Below are 21,220 nucleotides of genomic sequence, written 5' to 3' on the forward strand. Positions count from 1 at the left end.
AACACTTTACTATGTACTAAACACTTTGCTAAGTACTTACCTGTGTTAATAATTTAGATCTCACAGCAAACTGGGTCTCTTTAAGGTAAAATGACTTGCCCAAGGCTGTGTAAGTAGTGGTTACTAGAGCCTAGATCAGTGTAGTGTGTTCCATTTATCATAAAGAGTAGGGACCAGGGAGATGTTGTGTGAGCTCCCTGGGGGATGGGGATGAATTGAAAGAAATATATCAATACATCTAGTAATATGGTGAAAATTAGCTAAGTACTCCTAGTAGGCAAAAATACACAGGAAGTATATCACAGTATTTTAATGAAGTATCTTCTCCATTAATGATGATGATGATGATAATTATTGAGAATTTAGTATATGCCAACCCCTATGTAAGTGCTTTTCATGTATTATCTCATGTGTTCTTCACAATATCCTAAGAAATAAGCACTATTGTTACTTGTCTTCCAGAAAACTAAGTCACATATATAATATAACTAGACCAGCTGGTAAATAATGTAATCAGGAAACAAAATCAGGGAATCTAATACAGTGTCCACTCTCTTACCCACTATGCTATATTACAATGCCTCTTTCTCCCTGCCACAAGCTTTTCTTCACTTAAGTCCTATATGGAAGCTTAGTTCAGAAATAAAATCTGTTAATTATGCTTTCTTCATCATGTTCTGTTATTTCTATAACCATGTCCAAACACAAGGCTTTAGAAGTGATTAACCATAAAATATGTATCAGGTTCTAATAAGATAGTATCTGCTTAAAATAGCATTTATTCTTTTTTAAATAAATTTATTTTATTTTATTTATTTTTAGCTGTGTTGGGCCTTCATTGCTGCGTGTGGGCTTTCTCTAGTTGTGGCGAGTGGGGGCTACTCTTCGTTGTGGTGCGCAGGCTTCTCATTGCAGTGGCTTCTCTTGTTGTGGAGCATGGGCTCTAGGCGTGTGGGCATCAGTAGTTGCAGCGCGCTGGCTCAGTAGTTGTGGCTCCGGGCTCTAGAGTGCAGGCTCAGTAGTTGTGGCGCACGGGCTTAGTTGCTCCGTGGCATGTGGGATCTTCCTGGACTAGGGCTCAAACCCATGTCCCCTGCATTGGCAGGAGGATTCTTAACCACTGCGCCACCAGGGAAGCCCAGCATTTATTCTTCTAATTATTTGTAACACTGGTAAATGACATATGAAAACCATATAGTATTGGTATTTGATTTTATTTAAATTCTGAGAAGCATACCTAATGAGAAGCCAGGGATCTATTTGGCTTGAATATATAAGTATATGTCAAAGCTGTGTCACCTTTAATCATTTTCATCTTACACATAATTCTAACATCTTTTAAAATATTTCTGACATTAGGAACGTAAGAGAGCTCTAGAAGCAGAACGACAGGCCCGTGTAGAAGAATTGTTAATGAAGAGGAAAGAACAAGAAGCCCGAATTGAGCAACAGAGGCAAGAAAAGGAAAAAGCCCGGGAAGATGCTGCCCGGGAAAGAGCTAGGTACTTCATTTGCTATCTTGATTTTGATCCTGATGAACATTTGCAGTGAGTGCATATTCAAATCAAGTCTTGAAGCTATTTGCCGTCATGTAGAATTTTTAGAAAGTGTTACAAATACAGAAATGTTATACTGAATTTTGATTTCCAGGAATTAAGACATCCTACTCAAAATGGAAAACTTTTGAAAATTTCTGTTGGATGGGAAACTTGATGTTTCAAGATATTTTCAGTTGTAAGAAATAGAATTTGATTCTGGCTAACTTAAGCAAAGTAAATTTTAAGTAAAATATTGGGAGCGAAAGTGATAGGTGGTTAGATGACCAGGCTGGGACATGGTCAAGTATGAGACTAGGTCCCAGGAGCCACGGCAGTGGTCTTTTGATGGAAACGGTCTGGTCAACATGTTGCCGCCCTGATTATGTTAAATGACACTCAGCCATCCCTACATTTTAAAATCACTTGTTTAAGATTCAAAGACCCAGGAAAAAGCATTTAATTGGCCAAATTGATTTGTGCTTTTTGATCTTGTTTGTGAAATCCTTTTATACCCTGTGTCATAAGATATTCTTTAAAATGTTATAGTTTTCCAGTTTGACACACATTTAGGTTTTAATTCCTTTTAAGATACCTTTTATGTATGGTATGAATCAAAAATATAAATTTATTTATTTGCATATAAATATCCATTTATCACAGCCCCATTTGTTGAAGAGGGTAGCTTTTAAGAGACTATCCTTGCTGCCTCTTCACGGTCAATTAATCATAGATGTAAGGGTTTATTTCTGGACTCTGTCCTGTTCTTTTGACATCTACATGTCTATTCTTACTCCAGCACCACACTGTTTTAACTACTGTAGCTTTATAGCAAGTTTTGAAATCAATTAATGTAGGTTCTCTAATGTTGTTGTTCTCTTTCAGAATTGCTTTCCAAATAACTTTTTAGGGTAGGCTTGCCAATTTCTAAAAAAAGAAAGCTTGCAAGCATTTTTATAGTAATGCCTTGAATCTATAAGTCATTGTGGGAAGAATTGCCATCTTTACAATATTGTATATGATCCATGAATATGGTATGTGTCTCTATCTGCTTTAATTTCTCTCAACAGTATTTTTTAGTTTTTAGAAAATAGGTCTTGCATTTCTTTTCTTAAATATTTTCCTAAGTACTCTTTTTGAAGCCATAGTGAATGGAGTTATTTTATTTCATTTTTGTTAGTATTTTTGCTAGTATGTAGAAATACAATCAATTTTTTATATATTTTATTTTATAATTTTTTATGATCTTGTGCAACTTTCCTATGCGTATTTTCCTATTAGTGTTTTCTTTTTTGCTGTTGTTTTTCCTTAGGATATTTTACATAAAGGCTCATGTCCTCTGCAAATTGAGATTGTTTTACTTCTTGCTTTCTAATACAGATGTCTTTAATTTCTTTTTCTTGCCTTATTGCACTGACTAGATCCTACAATATAACATTAATAGAAGTTGTGACATTGTATATCCTTATTTTGTTCTTGATCTTAGGGGGAAAACATTCGGTCTTTCACTATTACGTATGATGTAGTTGTAGGTTTCTCATAAATCCTCATTATCAGGTTGAAGAAGTTCTCTTCTATTTCTAATTTATTGAGAGTTTTTAGCACGCATGTACTTTTAATTTGGTTAAATAAATGCTTCTTTGGGGGCATTCACTGAGATGATCATGTAGCTTTCATTTTTTATTAATATGGTTTATTACATTAATTTTTGGATATTAAACCAACTTTACATTCCTGGGTTAATTCGCACTTGGTCATAGTGTAAAATCATTTTTATGTGTTGTTGAATTCTTATTAAGGATGTATTCATAAGGGATATTGTTGTGTAATTTTCTTGTGATGTCTTTGTCTGGCTTTCATGTCATGGCAATCCTAGCCTCAGAGAATGTGATGGGAAGTGTTTTTTCCTCCACTATTTACAGAAACTCTTTGTGTAGGATTGTTACTTTTTCTTGCTAAATGTTCAGTATACTAGTGAAGCCATCTGGGTTTGGAGTTATCTTTTGGGGAAGACTTTAAATTACCAAATAAATTTTTCTTAACATGTTATCAGTCTATTGAGATTTTTCTGTTTCTTATTGAGTCAGCTTTGGTAATTTGTGTTTTTCTATGAATTTGTCCTTTTCATCTAAGTTGTGTATTTTTATAAAGTTGTTAATAGCTCCTTATAAGGATTTTAATTGTAACATGATCTATAGTGATGTTCCTCTTTTCATTCCTTATTTGCTAATTTATGTCTCTCCTCTCTGTCTCTGTCTTTCTGTCTCTCTGTCTCTTGGTAGTCTAGCTAAAGGTTTGTACATTTTGTTGATCTTTCCAAAAAACCAGCTTTTGATTTCTTTGAATTTCTACATTATGTTTCTGTTTTCTGTTACACTGATTTCCACTTTGATATTTATCATTTCTTTCCTTCTGCTTATTTTGGATTTGATTAGCTTTGCTTTTCCTACTTTTATAAAGTCAAAACTTAGTTGATTAATTTTAGATATTTCTGCATTTCTAATATAAGCATTTGAATTACCAGTTTTCTTCTTAGCACTTCTTTAATTTCATCTCATCAGTTTTGATACATTGTATTTTTATTTTCATTCAATTCAAGATTTTTTCTAATATTTCTTATGATTTCTGATTCCTGAGTTATTCAGAAGCATGTTATTTAGTTTCCAAATATTTGGAATGTCTCCCGTTTTTCTGTTTTCTAATTAAATATTTTGTGGTTGAAGAATGTTTTCTGTATGATTTCAGTCCTTTTAAATTTATTGAACTTATTACTTTATGGTCTTGAATGTAGACTATCCTAGGGAATGTTCTGTGTGCTCTTGGAAAATACGTGTATTCTGCTGTTTTGGATGAGTGTTCTCTAAATGTCAGTTAAATAAAGTTAGTTGATAGTGTTTAGTCTTCTGTATACTTACTGATTTTCTGTCTAGTTGTATTAATTCTTGAGATAGAGTTATTGAAATCTCCAAAAATAATTGTTGAATTGTCTATTTCTCTTTTCAGTTTTGACAGTTTTTTGCTTCATGTATTTTGGTGCCTTAGTATTAAAGGCATGTAATTTATACTTATTATAACTCCTTGAAGTATTGACCCTTTTATCATTATGAAATATCCCTCGTTGGGTTTTTAAAAAAATATTTCTTATCTTAAAGTCAATTTTTTTTATGTTTTAAATATTGCCATGTTTATTGTTTATATGATATGTCTTTTTCTGTCTAAAGGGAAACATTTTTTTGTGTCTTTGTATCTAAAGTGTGTCACTTATATATAGTTGAGGTTTCTTTTTATATCTGGCCTTCTATTTTCTGCCTTTTGATTGTTTAGTCCATTCTTATTTAATGTAATTTATTGATATGACTGAATTTAATGTCTGCCATTTTGATATTTGTTTTCTGTATGTCTCAAGTTTTTTTTCTCCTTTACTGTCTTCTTTTTTGTTAAACCAGTACATTTTAAAAATTATTGATTTATTTAGTTTTGGCTGTGTTGGGTCTTCATTGCTATGTGTGGGCTTCCTCTAGTTGCCACCAGCGGAGGCCACTCTTCGTTGCGGTGCCTGGCCTTCTCATTGCAGTGGCTTCTCTTGTTGCGGAGCCCGGGCTTTAGGCGCCCAGGCTTTGGTAGTTGTGGCGCACAGGCTTAGTTGATCTGCGGCATGTGGGATCTTCCCGGACCAGGGCTCAAACGTGTGTCCCCTGCATTGGCAGGGGGATTCTTAACCACTGTGCCACCAGGGAAGTCCCTCAACCAGTACTTTTTAGGGCATCATTTACATTTTTCTCTTGATTTTAAAAACTGTATTACTTTAGTTATTTGCTTAGTGTTTGCTTTCTTTATTACAGTATTCATCTTGACTTATCACAAACTACTTCACGTTAAAATTAACTTAATTTTGGTAAAATAGAGCAACTTTGTTCCAATATAGCACTATGTCTTTTTCTTCTTGTACTGTCATATATATTACATCTATATATGTCATAAACTCAACAATACAGTGTTATGATTTTTTAAATGCAGTCCCACATTTTTCAAAGGAATTAGAATAATAGAGAAAATGTATTTGTAGATTCCTTTATATTTATCCTCATATTTATCATTTCCTGTGTATTTCATTTCTTTCTGTGGATTCAAGTTACCCTTTGGCATATCTTTTCAGCTAGATGGACTTCCTTCAGTATTTCTTGTAAGGCAGGTTTGCTTTCATTGAATTATCTTGGTGTTTGCTTATCTGGGAATATTTTTATTTTGGCTTCCTTTTGAATGGTAGTTTTGATGGATATAGAATTCTTGGTTTTTCTTTCAGTACTTTGAATCTTCTTACTTTGGTTGTTTCTCATGAAAAGTCAGCCATTAATCATACTGTTTTTCCTCTGTATATGGTGAGTTGTTGGGGGTTTTTTCCTGTTTTCAAAATTTTCTTTTTGACTTTGTTTTTCACCAGTAGGTTGGTTCTCTTCATGATTATCCTACTCTGTACATTAATGCTTTTCATAAAATTTGGAAAGTGGCCACTATTTCTTCAGCTATTTAATTGTCATTTCTCTTCAGGTTCTTCTGAGTTGTAACAGTTTCTCAGACTTTCCATGGTTTTGATGACCTTGACAGTTCTGAGTAGTGGTTAGGTATTTTGTAGACTTTTCCTCTCTTAAGATTTGTCTGATGTTTTTCTCATGGTTAGACTGAGGTTATGGGTTTTGGGAGGAAGCACAGGGGTGAATGTGAATTACCATTTTTAAAATGTCTAAGGTTCATACTGTCACCTTGACTTATCACTGATTTTGTTAACCTTGATCACCTGGCTAAGGTAGTATTTGTCAGATTTCTCCACTGTATAGTTTAAAAATTTCCCTATGCTGTCCTCCTTGGAAGCAAGCCTATGCTGAAGAGATGGGGAGTTATTCTCTACCTCCTTGAGACACGAATTTATACATAAACTATTTGCAGTTCTTCTGTACAGGATATTAGTTCTCCCATTTATTTATTAAATTCCTTTGTTATGTCAATGGGGACTCGTTTGTATTTGTATTCTACTATGGGTTACAAACCAGTATTATGGTATTTATTTTGTTGCTCAAATTGTTTCACCTTTGGACATTGGAAGCTTTTTCATTTGACCCCTGCTTGCCTTTGACATACTTCATCATTTTGTTTTTTTGAGTACTTCCTTACTTCCTGGCACTGCAAGATGCTTCAAATTCATCTTATATTTTCCCTGCTCCATCCATAGAAAGCCATTTGTTTAAGGACTCCTAGTTCCTTTCGTTGGAAAGTTCTTAAAAAACGTTTTCTCTTTCTCTGTTGAGATTCTCTATCTGTTGAATCATTGTCACAATATTTTTCCTTAGGTTGGCATACTTTCTTTTAATTCTTAAAATGTATTTATAATACCAAATAAATCTAGCATATGGCCTCATTCAGAAAGTTCCATTTGACTGCACTTTTCTTAAACATGGTCATACTTCTTTGTATGTCTTATAATTTGTTTGTGATTGATTCCTTTCGTATTCTCTTTGTCTTTGTGAATTTTTGCCTTTTCTATTCCTTTCATATTGTTTTATAGGTTTTTGGAAGGGAAAAGAGATAAATATATATTTTCAATATGCCATATTTAAATGACAGCCCAGAGCTAGTATTTAAACCCATTCTTGGGTCCAGAAACCTACTTTTATAAATAATAATGTCTGTTGCTTCCCAAATGTTTAATGAGCAATAATATATCTGAGACTTAATAGGCATTCAGAAAAAAATAATTTAAAAAACTCTCTAGAACATATAAGCCTATGTATCCTAATTGTATTTTTTTAACCTCATGAAATTTGTTACTCCAAGCAGTTGAGTTTATAATTTTTAAATATCTTCTTATAGAGACAGGGAAGAACGATTGGCAGCACTCACAGCTGCTCAACAAGAAGCTATGGAAGAGCTACAGAAAAAAATTCAGCTCAAGGTAGGAATATTATATATTTTAATTTGAAATTTTAGAGCTATTTTAATGTAGCATGAGATTAAAATTTTATCGATTTAATTAATTGTATAAAAACTGAATTAGGGGCTTCCCTGGTGGCACAGTGGTTGAGAGTCCGCCTGCCGATGCAGGGGACACGGGTTCGTGCCCCGGTCCGGGAAGATCCCACATGCCACGGAGCAGCTGGGCCCATGAGCCATGGCCGCTGAGCCTGCATGTCCGGAGCCTGTGCTCCACAGCGGGAGAGGCCACAAAAATGAGAGGCCCACAATTCCCAAAAAAAAAAAAAAAAAAAAAAAAACTGAATTAGGGCTTCCCTGGTGGCCCAGTGGTTAAGAATCCACCTGCCAATGTAGGGGACATGGGTTCAAGCCCTGGTCCGGGAAGATCCCACATGCCACGAAGCAACTAAGCCCGTGCGCCACAACTACTAAGCCTGCTCTTTAGAGCCCGGAGCCACAACTACTGAAGCCCGTGCACCTGGAGCCTGTGCTCCGCAACAAGAGAAGCCACTACAATGAGAAGCACACGCACTGCAACAAAGAGTAGCCACCACTCGCCACAACTAGAGAAAGCCCACGTGCAGCAACAAAGACCCAATGCAGCCAAAAATAAATCAATAAAATAAATAAATTTATTAAAAAAAGAAAAGAATCAGTCATATTTCTTTTAAAAAAACTGAATTAATTTGTATTCCTAATATCAGTATTTGGAGAATAAGACATATGGTTTTGGCTATGATCAATTCCAACTCAACTATCTGAAAACTGAAATTATTTTAGTAAGATAAAGCAATTGACAGAAAAAATGTAAAGGAATTTTAGCATTTCTTGATTTTAGTAATTAATTTGTTAATGACTTGAAGACATTGCTACTAGCTTTCTTATATTCATAGACTTTTAATTATTTAGAAATAAACTAAAAGATTATTTCAATGTTTATGAATTGCACAGTTGTTGCTTGGGAGATTATGATAAGCTGATATTTTCTAGAAAATCTTTACCATTAGTAGTTTCTAGCAGTATGAATATTTTACATTGTGTCACAATTATTTACATGTTGGGTTTTCACAGGGGTAGTAAATTCCAGGGAGTAGAGAACCCTATTTTACTATTTGCATAGCTCTAGAACTTTATCATGTATTTAAATTTAATGCAGCAGATATTTATTGAGTCTTGTGCTAGGCATGGGGATACAGAGATGAGTAAGACATGGTTCTCAGTTTCAAGAACTCAATCTAGTGTGAGATTCAGATGCTAAGCAGATAATTTCCATATGGATAGAGTGCTATGGAGTGCTATGAAAGTACAGAGGAGGATACTAAGCTAACATGAAGAATTTCAGAAGTCAGGGAAATAATTTTAGAGAATAATTTGTGAGCTGAATCTTGAAAGAAAGACGAATTGAATAGGTAGATGGGTGGGATGGCATCCAGCTGTATGAAATGGTATGAGCACAAAGTCAGAAGTCTGAAATAGTGTTTTTTAGTTGGTTTATTTTTTGTTTTCTGGGAAGTCACTGGAGTCGATGTGGGTAAAGGTCTGTGTCATGATGGGCCTTGTCTGCTGTGAGGATGAGCTTGGTCTTTACCTGTGGGGCAACATTTCCCATAGTGTGTTCCAGGAAGTGCTTCTCAAAAGTATGTTGTCGTCAAATAAGTGTGTAAAATGTTGCTTAGTGTAAGCTAGGTTTATTGAGTCATAATGCACAGTGACAAGCTGGAGTAAGTAAGTAGCTTTAACTTAATATTTTCCAAGTTTATTTGACCATAGAACCTCTTCCACAAAATATCAACACTTATTAATAACTCACAGTGTAATTCCATGAAGTACACTTTAGGAAATGTTACTGTGCATGTAGGAGATATTAAAGGGCTTTATGTAGATTCTTGTCCTCAGTGTCCAAGTTAATACTGAATTAAGACATTTTGTTATATTAGAAAGTTTAATGGAAATATTACTTTTTCAAGTTCTCAGTATAACTTGAATAAATTTCTGTATTCTCACACTTCGACTTCATTTACAGCATGATGAAAGCATTAGAAGGCACATGGAGCAGATTGAGCAAAGAAAAGAAAAAGCTGCTGAGTTAAGCAGTGGACGACATGCAAATACTGATTATGCCCCCAAATTGACCCCTTATGAAAGAAAGAAGCAGTGTTCTCTCTGCAATGTCCCGGTAGGTTGTCAGTATCAGTATTGTTATGATACGTTATAATTTATTTACTAAAGTTTATTAAACTATGGAAATATATTCTCCCACTCTTTTAAAAGTCATACTAAGGCATCTAATGACTACCATGGATTTCTTTCACGATTTTTATGCAAAGTAAGTAAGTAGTACAAAAATAGTATCAGCAGTTAGGAGTAGCAGTGCAAAGAACCAAAGCATGCAGTTGCTGCTAAAATGGATGTATACCTGCTTAATGATAGCCCAAGTCAATATTTTTGGGTATTATGACCACAGAAGAAAAGGAACATTTTCAGTGCTGAAACTTGAACCTTGATACTTAGAAGAAATGATACTCTGTTAAGGTTGGCTTTGATGACATGCCTTTTTGACCATGTGTCTTCTGGATCAGAGGTCCCCAACCTTTTTGGCATCAGGGACCAGATTTCGTGGAAGACAGTTTTTCCACGGACGGGGGAGAGGGGATGGTTCAGGTGGTAACGGAAGCGACAGGGATCGGCAGATGAAGCCGCTCGCTCGCTGGCCGGTCACCTGCCGCCTTTCACTTCCTGCTCTGCGGCCCAGTTCCTAAGAGGTCCAGTAACGGTCCGCGAACCCGGGGTTGGGCACCCCTGTTCTAGAGGATTCTCAGAATTGTATTCTAAAGAAAATATTTTTAAGACTAATATGTAAATGCTAGAGTGATCGCAACTTGCATATAGTATACTGGATAGAATGTGTAATATTTAAAGTAAGATATAATTATATGTTCATTACATTGCTTTGATTTTATGCTTTTAGATCTCTTCAGAGGTGTATCTTTTTAGCCACATTAAAGGAAAAAAACACCAGCAAGCTGTGAGAGAAAATAGCAGCATCCAAGGGCGTGAACTTTCAGATGAGGAAGTGGTAAGCTTTAATTTTGTTCATTTATTGAGTACCTTCTATGTTCTTTTCTATTATGAAGAAATCCATGTTCATATGTATTTCTGTGATTATTTAAAACTATATTTAATATTTAATAACTACTACAATATAGTATACAAATGTCCTTATCTTAGTATATATATTAAAAGAAACATAGAAATAAGAATTTAATACTGTTTATATAATTTCAGTGCAAAAAAAGGTTTATGGTATTTTAATAATTTAAAAATATTAATAATTTAAATAATTTTATTTAGTGATGTTCTATGTTTCTTGGAAAACAGTTAACAATATAAAAATCATATAAATTGATAATTTTGTATCAGTACAATACTTAGAAATTTTTGGAAAGGCATTATTTATCTACCTATAATTGCTATTTACATGGAATTTAGATTTGTATAAGTAGTTTTATAAATGTTTTTCACTCGACTGTTATTGAGATATGTATGACATTACTAATCTCTGAATCTGTGGGTTCTATTTTTAATAGAAAATTTCTAAACATACCCAAAGATGAGAAATTCATGTTTGTCAAGCATCTTTTAAGATGTCCAGGAAAGGTTATTGTGGTTCTTTGAGGGCAGTACTTGTGTGTATGTGCACATGTGTGTTTAACTCTTTTTTGAAGTAGAGCATATATTAATAGAATACACAAATTTAAAGTATATATAGCTTGATGAATTTTTACATTTGTTCCACTCATATCAGCACATAAATAATTTCTTGAACCCCAGAAGGCTCCCTCATGCCCCATCTCAGTCGTGCCCCCAAAAGGTAACTGTTCTCTGACTACTAGCACAATCAGTTAGTCTTGCCTATTCTTGAACTTCATATAAATGATATCATACAGTATGTACTTTTTGTACCTGGCTTCTTTCACTCATCCTTAAGTCTGTGAGATTGATCCCTAATATTTATATGAAGTTCATTCTTTTTCTTGGGTTTTTGTCAGTGCTCTCCAGGCAAAGACCATCAGGAACGCATCTACAGTTGAATAAAATTAGGTTTATTGACTTGTTAAAAGAAGGGAAAATGCACACTATGGGAAGTTATAGTTTCTCAATAATGTGTTAGAAAGGACTTATTATAGGATTTGGATCTTTGCTAGGTGACCTGGAGGTTGGGGGGAGTGTTCAAGGACGTGGGACTTTGCTCTGGAATGGATGCTGTCAGGAAGCAGGGGTAATTCTGTGGATGGTTCTTAATAAATCTTACCTAGGTAGGAGGAACAAAGCTGCTGTTTTCTCCTAAGTTTCTGGATATGACCAGTGTTTGAGGGGAAATTGCACATGGTTAATTTGGCTCACTTCTTTATGATTCCTCCTTTTAAGGATTTTTGCCCCTCAAGTTCCAACTATTTTGACAGCTCTAAACCAAATTCTGTCTCCTCAGCTTAGTAAGACTGCCACTTTCACCTTGCACTGTTCTCTCATGCCAAAAATTGGCATACGCCCTTAGGGAAAAATCCAGAGTGAATGTGGAGCTCGCCTCATGTGCTTCCCTCCTTTTAGGGATCATGGTCTCTAAAGTTCTGGCTGTGTTGGCTGCTCTTTAATGCCTTTAAATAGATGTTTTGTATATTTTGTGCAACTTTTGGAGTTGGAAGATTAGTCCAGTATAAGCCAGTCACTGTGGCTGAAATTGGAAGTCTTTAAATGTTTAATTTCTCTAATAGCCATTGTTTGACATAATGCTTGACACATAGTATGGTATTTAATAAGAACTCATTTAGTTGAGTTGAACTGAAAGGTTATACAGAATGGCTTTAGGTACCATTAATAAAGGTGAAATAAAAAATGGAACTAATCATCTATTTAGTTTACCTGAAATAATTTTTTTGCCTTTTAATCAAATCGTATGGGTATTTTAAGAGAGAGTAACATGGAATTTTTTTTTTTTTTTTTTACTTGAATCATTCATGTGATTATCCCCATTCTCTACTTAAGTTTACTGTTTAGAGCTAGAGTCAAGTTTATGTGTGTTCCACTATGAAAAAAAATTCTCAATTGCTTCATTAATTAGAATTTAATTATTCCCATTATAAAGGAAATTCTTCCACTTATAAAAATTGTTTGTAACTAAGTTCTCTTAATAAAAAAAACTAAATATATTAAAAAAATATTTTAAATTTTTGTGGAGCACTGCTATTATGTAAACTGGAATCTAAATTTTATGTGTTTTTATCTCAATGAGAGAAGTAGAGAAGGAAAGAATATTTAATTCATGTACTTCGGAAGAAAAATATGTAATATTATCTAACTTTTTTAGCTACTAAAGCATAGTTTGATGTTTAGCTGTTGTGGTTTGAGATTTGATAGATGTATTCATTTTGTGTACTGTTTCAGTATAAAAGTATTAAATTTTCTTTAAGTTCTCGATTCATGTAGTTATTCTTGGTTATAGCCCATTTTTCCTGAAAACAAGTGTGCAATGTAGTTGTGTAATACAGAAAGGCAATTTTATATTTACACACACACGTCATTTTTAATCAGCAAAGGTATCTATAGTAAACATACTTGTTCTACTTAAAGTTATTACTTGTCATCTGTGATGTCTTTATATTATATACACTTTATCTGTGACCCTTCTTCTTTGACATATAAGATTTTATTTATACCACCTCTGACCTAATAAAATTGGACCTTTGACCTTATGCACTTGACATATCAGATAACTTACTCTTGATCTCTGACACATTTTGTTTCAAGCCTGTTAAACATAATAGGTAGCTGCCCAGCAAGAAAGGTTTAATGTTTTGTGTTTTTATTGTAATTTGACCAGGAAATTTTTCTTATGTTTCTTGAGACTTCACAAAAAGAGCTGTTACATGTTTGTTTTTTTTCTCTTTCATCATCCTAGAATGCAAACGATAAAAGTACGTGATTTTTAAAGGTCAAAAGAAACTGGTGCTAGTTTAAATACATTCCAAAATTTAATTTTTCAGCACATTACTAGAGAAATAGTAAAGTATTAGTTTTAATTAAAACTCTGATTTCTTTTGTGATCCTGTTTTCACACTCTCTGAGGAAGCTGATAGTGATTTTTGTAGGACTTGCATAAAGTACATTTAATTCCATATAGAAAATGAAATTAAAAAGGTTTAAAAAAATTTTTTTAAGTTATCCATTTCTGTGTTTGTGAGACTTCTTGGCCCTAAAAGCATATACATTATACCTGTTTGTCAACCATGTTATTTAAATATAGAGAAAATAATAGTTTATTTTCATTTAATTCATGGAAAGTATGAAAACAACTTTTATGAAGACTCTTAAGTTATAATTTAGTGAATATTTCACTAAATTATGTTTCACAACCAAGTGTGATTTTACAAATCCCAAATTAGTATTTCTGCTTGGAAAATTATGCTAATTAGGTGATTGAAGGAAAAAATGAAAATTTTAATTAGTAAAAATATAAAGATATCACTGTATTTAATGGGATATAAGCCAATCTCTTTGGCTAGAGTGTGCCTGGCATTGATGTGGAAGAAGTAGTAAAGGGCTTCCCTGATGGCGCAGTGGTTAAGAATCCACCTGCCAATACAGGGGACACGGGTTCGAGCTCTGGTCTGGGTAGATCCCACTTGCCTGCGGCTGCGGAGCAGCTAAGCCCGTGTGCCACAACTACTGAGCCTGCGCTCTAGAGCTCGCAAGCCACAACTACTGAAGCCCTTGTGCCACAACTACGGAAGCCCGCGCGCCTAGAGCCCGTGCTCCTCAACAAGAGAAGCCACCGCAATGAGAAGCCCACGCAGCACAAGGGAGAGTAGCCCCCGCTCACCGCAACTACAGAAAGCCCGCGCACAGCAACGAAGACCCAATGCAGCCAAAAATAAATAAATTAATTTAAAAAAAAAAGAGGTAGTAGATGTCTCCCAGAATTGATGGCAGTCTGAGAAATAATAGATAACTCCATAATTCCTAATAGATTCATTTTCTTTTTACCTTGGTTATTACGTTTGTAGAAGTACAAGTATTTACTCTCTTTTAATAATCATGTTAGGAAAATATCTTCTTTGCCTTTCAACAGAAAATCAAGTCAAATTAAAAAACTAGAACTCATTTAGAATGGATCTTCATTTCCCCCCAATACTTCAATAAGTACATTTTATGTTAGTTTGAGAAATGATGTAAAAACATCTTACCCTTTCTTATAGGACATAGTTTCCATTGCCTTCATTTTCTGTTTAATAGGCTGGGAAAATTTTTATAGTTGTGTGTGTATATAATTCACACACACATATAGCTGATTGTTAATGTGTATATTTCTTCTCACTTTTGGAATTCTTATGGTGGTAAATTCACTTGCATTGTACCTGGGATTTGCAGAGAATATGTAGCTATCTATCTATAGCCGATTTAGTCTTCTTCGTTGGTTCAAGGAAGAAATTTTTTTTTTTTAAGGAAGAAATTTTAAGTAGGCAACCAGTTTATTTTAAACCTTAGTTTGATCTGGTAATTTAATTAGTTTCCATAGTTAGTACCCAGCCTCTTTTATAACAATCCTTGGTCCCCATCCTCTTGCTTATTTCCTTAAGATGGCATCTTCGCGTATCGAAGTAAGAGTATGGCATACGTAACCCCATGTTAGGAGGAAAAGTTGGGATCGTACTACATCGTATCTTTGTCTTTTCTGATTTCCAGTGTGAGTTTCTTGTTTACCTGTTCACTTAGTTTACTTAGGGCCACCGATCTGGAAGGGTGGCTAGTGAACTCTTGATCTATTCTTTCCACTTGGACGGTGTTTCAGTGGAGCATCAGCCATTTATTTACCTCCTGCTGATCAGGCCACCCCTCAGTTCTCTCTGTTTTCATATCTCTGAGACTTTACCATAACCTCCATTCTGGCCCCTGGCATCCTACTGGCTTCTATCACATAAGAACTAAGGGCATTTGGGGAAAGCTAAACCACACAGCATGGCCATATTAATGGACCATACCCTATTTGGTGCCAGGGACACCTAGAGAGACAGTTTCTTTTGAGAATCAAAATAATACTTTTGTCATTACTCTGATTTAGCTAACACACCTATCTCCCTTGGGACACACTTTTTTTTCCTCCTTTCATCTCCAAACTTTTTTGGCTAGAAAGAAGTAAAATTTACTTTAACCTCTCTTTCCTCCTTATTCTAACCAAGTAACTAAGCCTTAAGGTTGCAAAAGGGAACTTTCTCTATACTTTGAAGTAAATGCTATAGGAATCCTCCAAGCTTGATTATTGACATGCTAAAGGGCAAAGTAAATAAATTTATTAAACCTCAGGATATTAACTTGGCTTATAAAACTCTTCTCTTGCTTCATATATCTGTTCTGCATATCTAAAGTTGATTATAAGGTGCTTTTTTTCTTTTATTTATTTTGGAACAAATTCTAATCACCTGTCTAGCTGGGTTGAAATGGGCAAAGGCCATGTGCTAAGGAAGGTAAAATGGATAATCACATTAATAATTTTGAAATAGTGCTCCAGTGATACCTGTTTCTCATGCTTCTTCTAATGTTACGTGTTGTGCTTTCACTGCTAATCACTGTCTCAGTATTTCTTCTATTGATCTTTGCTTTTAAACAGTTGCTCTATTATAAAATGCATTTTTAAATAGGTAACAAATAACTGCAGTTTAGAAACTTAAACTATTTAGTTTTGGATAAAATTTCATTCTGTGACTCTTAGCTCTCAAAATACTGTTAACCTGTACAAATGTGAAAAGCCATTTCAACCATATTTTCCTGCATGAGTCCTTGGTGCATGTATACTGTAACACATGCTACTTTTCTTTTGCATCATGGTGGTTGCCTAAATTTCATAGTTTACTTAAACTAATTAAGATTAGTTTTTCCTTTTGGCATCTGCTTATTTGAGGTTTAGAATGGAGTTTTCTAGATGATATGTTAAGTGTTGTACTTTTTTTAATATAAATTATTTATTTATTTATTCATTTTTGGCTGTGTTGGGTCTGTTGCTGCGCATGGGCTTTCTCTAGTTGCGGTGAGCAGGCGTTATTATTCGTTGCGGTGCGTGGGCTTCTCATTGCGGTGGCTTCTCTGTGGAGCATGGGCTCTAGGCATGAGGGCTTCAGTAGTTGTGACACATGGGCTCAGTAGTTGTGGCTTGCTGGTTCTAGAGCTCAGGCTCAGTAGTTGTGGCACACGGGCTTAGTTGCTGCGCAGCATGTGGGATCTTCCTGGACCAGGGCTGGAGCCCGTGTCCCCTACATTGGCAGGTGGATTTCTAACCACTGCACCACCAGGGAGGTCCCTATAATATGTTTTTGGCAGTTATTTGCAACAGGTATCCATTGCCTTTAAGAAGTTAATTACATACCTAAACGCTATTGTTTTATAAAAGACAACTCTTAAACTCCTTAAACTCTTAATCCAGATCATGGTAGCTAGGAATGACTAGAACCGTGGCTAGTTCTATACATTCACAGAGTATAGGCTGATACTTTCCCATCTGGCTCTTAAGTGTCAATTACAAGGAGCTGCAGAATTGTGTCCATGGGCGATGTTAGAAGATTGGAGCAACTGTGATCACCATTTCTCAGCTGCTGTCTTTCAGTTGGATGATGGAGGATCTGAAACAGGGTTACAGTGAGACAAATTTATACAGCTCAAGCTGCTTCTACTTGAATATGCTGTAAAAGTTTTATAATATGTATTTCTTTATATAGAAATTTTATGCCTGCATAATCTTAAAATCCATAGTATGACGATTTCATGTGGGAGGGATAAAGGAAATGAAAGATTTATTGATAGTTTATGAGAGGCAACATTGCTGCCCTAATGAGGATAGATGACAAATTTAGCATTTTACATGCCTAATTTAGATAATTCTTCTAATTTTCCTTAATAAATAAGTGATTATAAATGCTTTTACTTTAATTAAGACTTTATTAGGTTCTTTATCTGAAATTCAGTGGCCAGTGTTTTAGTTCCAAAGTAGGTATTCATAGAGGAGCAGGGAACACCTATCTCTGATCAAACTTACTGAGTTTTAGTAATAATTATTCTGTCACTTTGGCTTCTCTTGCAGTTGGCAGAGTAGGCACATCTGTTGTGTTAGGAAAATCACAAAGCTATAAAGCAAAATTGTCACAGTCCCGTAGTTTGGTCCTCTCTCTCAAAAAAATTTTATTTAGATTATGAAGTATCTTAGCATAAAGAATTTTTAAAAGAATAGATACATGTATATGTATAACTGAATCACTTTGCTGTACACCTGAAATTAACACAACACTATTAATCAACTATACTCCAATATAAAATAAAAATAAAGTGGCCTAGTTTAAAATTACATTGAAGAAATTTTTATAAAGTGAAAAAGTTTTAGATATATATATTATTATATTATGTGAAGATTTCAGTCATGTAAATTTAATATTTCATTCCTTCTAGATAATTTATATATATTACTTGATGCAAAGATAAAATATATTACTTTTTCTCCCATATTTCACTAGTGTTGCTGAATTTTCTTTTTAAATATTAAAATTTTACACCAAAAAAAGAAGAAAGTAATGTAGTAAACCCCCTATTCCTGTCACCTGGATAATTAGGTGATAACACTTCTTTATTTTCTTTACATTTGGAAGGATAGGGGAATACATGAGATACAAAGTGTGGGTGGGAGGACCGGGTTCCAGGAGTAGAGCTTAAGTCCTTATGTTTCACAATGAAAAGTCAATAGATACTCCTAAAATTGAAAACTGAAGAAGTAGCAACACAAAATATATTAAGGAGTATAGAGAAAAAATGATAAAATAACTAAAATCATTGCCTCTGGATTGAGGAAAGAAGTGGGGGAACCAGTAGGAAACTACTTTCCTTGAACTATTGACTGTGTAAATTATGTGTATGGGTAACTTTGATAAAAGCAAAAGCATTTTAAAAAATTAAAAAAGAAATAGAACAGTGGAGATGTGTCCCTGTTGCTCCAGAGTCTTCTGTGCCCCTTTTTTGCTTTTTCTTGATTCAAGGTTAAAATTAGATAAATGAATGCATCTGCAACCATAAAAGACCATTATGGTGAAGTTGGGTATTTTGGCTTGTTACATCCTTAGTTCTTTATTCTTCTAAATTGTTGCAATATCCTTTGATGCCATTATAAAAGACAAAATACTAGATTCCATTTTGACCACTTTGATGAGATTTGCTCAGATAGGTGCATGTATTCTTAATTTCAAGTTGGCTTTTTAGCTTTTTGGCATTGTAGAACAAGTGAATTAAAGCATGTACAATTGACTCTTGCCAGGGTTTCATCTGTGTTAACCATGCTATAGGATTTGGGGTACAGAGTGACCTTAGATTTATGCTGGTAACTAGTTCAGTAACTTGGCATTTTAAGCTGAATGAAATTAAGACTTTTTTTACCCTGTTTATTTTCTGATTTGGAGTTTTAACAATTTACAAGTTTTTATAAATGGCTCTCATCAAGGTAAGGAAGTTCCCTAGTTTTGTAAGGTCTTAAAAAAATAAGTAGGTATTTTTATTGAAATTTTTTTCTGGATCTTATGGAAAGGTCACTTTTTCCTATATTGTATTTTATTTATTTATTTTTTTGGCCACACTGCACGCCTTGTGGGATCTTAGGTCGCCCACCAGAGATCAAACCCGGGCCCTCGGCAGTGAAAGCGTGGAGTCTTAACCACTGGACCATCAGGGAATTCCCTCCCTTAATTAATTTATTTATTTTTTTATTATTTTTTTTTTGTTTTTTTTGCAGTACACGGGCTTCTCACTGTTGTGGCCTCTCCCGTTGCGGAGCACAGGCTCCGGACGCGCAAGCCCAGCGGCCATGGCTCACGGGCCCAGCCGCTCCGCGGCATGTGGGATCTTCCCGGACCGGGACACGAACCCATGTCCCTTGCATCGGCAGGCGGACTCTCAACCACTGCGCCACCAGGGAAGCCCTCCCTTAATTTTTTTAATGTGATATATTACATTAATGACTTTTCTGTTATTAAACTTATTTGGTCTTGATTTAAAGATATGTAGTTGAGGGGGGAGAGGCCACAGCAGTGAGAGGCCCGCATACCGAAAAAAATAAAAAGATATGTAGTTGAATTTGTTTTGCAAATATTTTAGTTAGATTTTCCTAATTTTCCTTTCTCAAGATTATATTAGCTTCATAATATAAGCTAACAAGTTTTTCCTTTCTTTTTAAACTCCTGGGATAGGTTGCATAAAATAGAAATAATCTTTTCTTTGAAGGTTTTGTTTAACGTGTCTATAAAATTATATGTTCTTAGTATATGTTTTTTCTGAAAAATTATTTTCTGTTTTTTATTTGTGGTAAAATACACGAGTTAAAATTTATCATCCTATCCATTTTTAAGTGTACAGTTCAGTGGCATTAAGTACATTCACGTTGTATGCCATCACTAACATCCAGCCACAGAAATCTTTTCATTGTGCAAAACTGAAACTCTTTACCCTTTAAACAATAACTCCCCATTCTCCCTCCCCCCAGGCCTTGGCAATCACCATTCCTTCTGTCTCAGGATTTGACTACCACACACACCTCACACAAATGGAATCCTATAGTATTTGTTTTTTTGTGACTGGCTTATTTCACTCAGCGTAAGATTCAACCATGTTGTAGCATATGTCAGAATTTCCTTCCTTTTTAGGGCAGAGTAATATTCCATTGTATGTATATACCACATCTTGTTTATCCATTTATGTGTTGATAGACACTTGATTTGCTTCCACCATTTGGCTACGGCAAATAATGCTGCTATGGACATGTACAAATATCTGTTTGAATGCTTGCTTTCAATCATTTGTATGTATACCCAGAAGTAGATTTCTGGATCGTACTGTGATTGTATTTTTAATTTTTTGAGGACACTAAACTTTTTTTCACAGTAGCTGTACAGTTTTACTTTCCCATAAACTGCTCAAGGGTACCAATTTCTCCACATCCTTGCCAACATTGTTATTTTACGTTTTTTTGGTAGTAGCTATCCTAATGAGTTGGTCAGATTCTAAATTAGCAATTATTTATTTGAGTGTATTTTGATTTTCTGTGATTTACTACATCTATTTTGGTAAATTTTCATTTACTAGGAAATTATATGTTTTCTTAAGTTTTCAATGGTCTTGGCAAAACATTTTTGATAGTATTCTTTGTGATTTTTAAAGGAATCTTTAACTGTGTCTCCTTTTTCATTTCTAACATTTAAAATTTGTGCCTATATTTTTTTAAAAATATTTATTTATTTATTTATTTGGCTGCATTGGGTCTTAGTTGCGGCATGAGTATGCGGGATCGTTTTAGTTGTGACAGGCAGGATCTTTTAGTTGCGACAGGCGGGATCTTTTAGTTGTGGCATGTGGGATCTAGTTCCCTGAACAGGGATTGAACCCAGGCCCCCTGCATTGGGAGCGTGGAGTCTTAGCCACTAGACTACCAGGGAAGTCCTGTGCCTATATTTTTTTTCTTGATCTTTCTTGTCATGAGTTTGTCTATTTTATTAGTATTTCTAAAGATTTGGTTTTTAGTTTTGTTGATCCTATCGCTTCTTTGTTTTTTACTCAGTAAATGTCATTTCTTGGTTTTATTATTTCCTTTTTACTTCTTTCTCTGAGTTTATTTTTGCCAGTCTTTTTCTAACTCCTTAAGG

The 21,220-nt window shown here is 34.6% G+C and overlaps 1 protein-coding gene across 3 annotated transcripts in view; it reads left to right on the top strand.

The window, feature by feature from the left end:
- Positions 1-21,220, top strand: part of SCAPER (S-phase cyclin A associated protein in the ER) — a 494,267-nt gene that overhangs the window by 187,066 nt on the left and 285,981 nt on the right. For all 3 annotated transcript variants that reach the window (XM_027123707.1, XM_027123708.1, XM_027123711.1), the window contains exons 17-20: positions 1,360-1,502; positions 7,401-7,482; positions 9,526-9,678; positions 10,471-10,578. In XM_027123707.1, the coding sequence (XP_026979508.1) occupies positions 1,360-1,502; positions 7,401-7,482; positions 9,526-9,678; positions 10,471-10,578 (486 nt within the window). The remainder of the gene's footprint in view (positions 1-1,359; positions 1,503-7,400; positions 7,483-9,525; positions 9,679-10,470; positions 10,579-21,220) is intronic.

The sequence above is a fragment of the Aethalodelphis obliquidens genome, unplaced genomic scaffold (genome assembly GCF_003676395.1).
Source record: "Aethalodelphis obliquidens isolate GAN/ISIS:26980383/991018 unplaced genomic scaffold, ASM367639v1 scaffold26, whole genome shotgun sequence".
Lineage (NCBI taxonomy): Eukaryota > Metazoa > Chordata > Mammalia > Artiodactyla > Delphinidae > Aethalodelphis > Aethalodelphis obliquidens.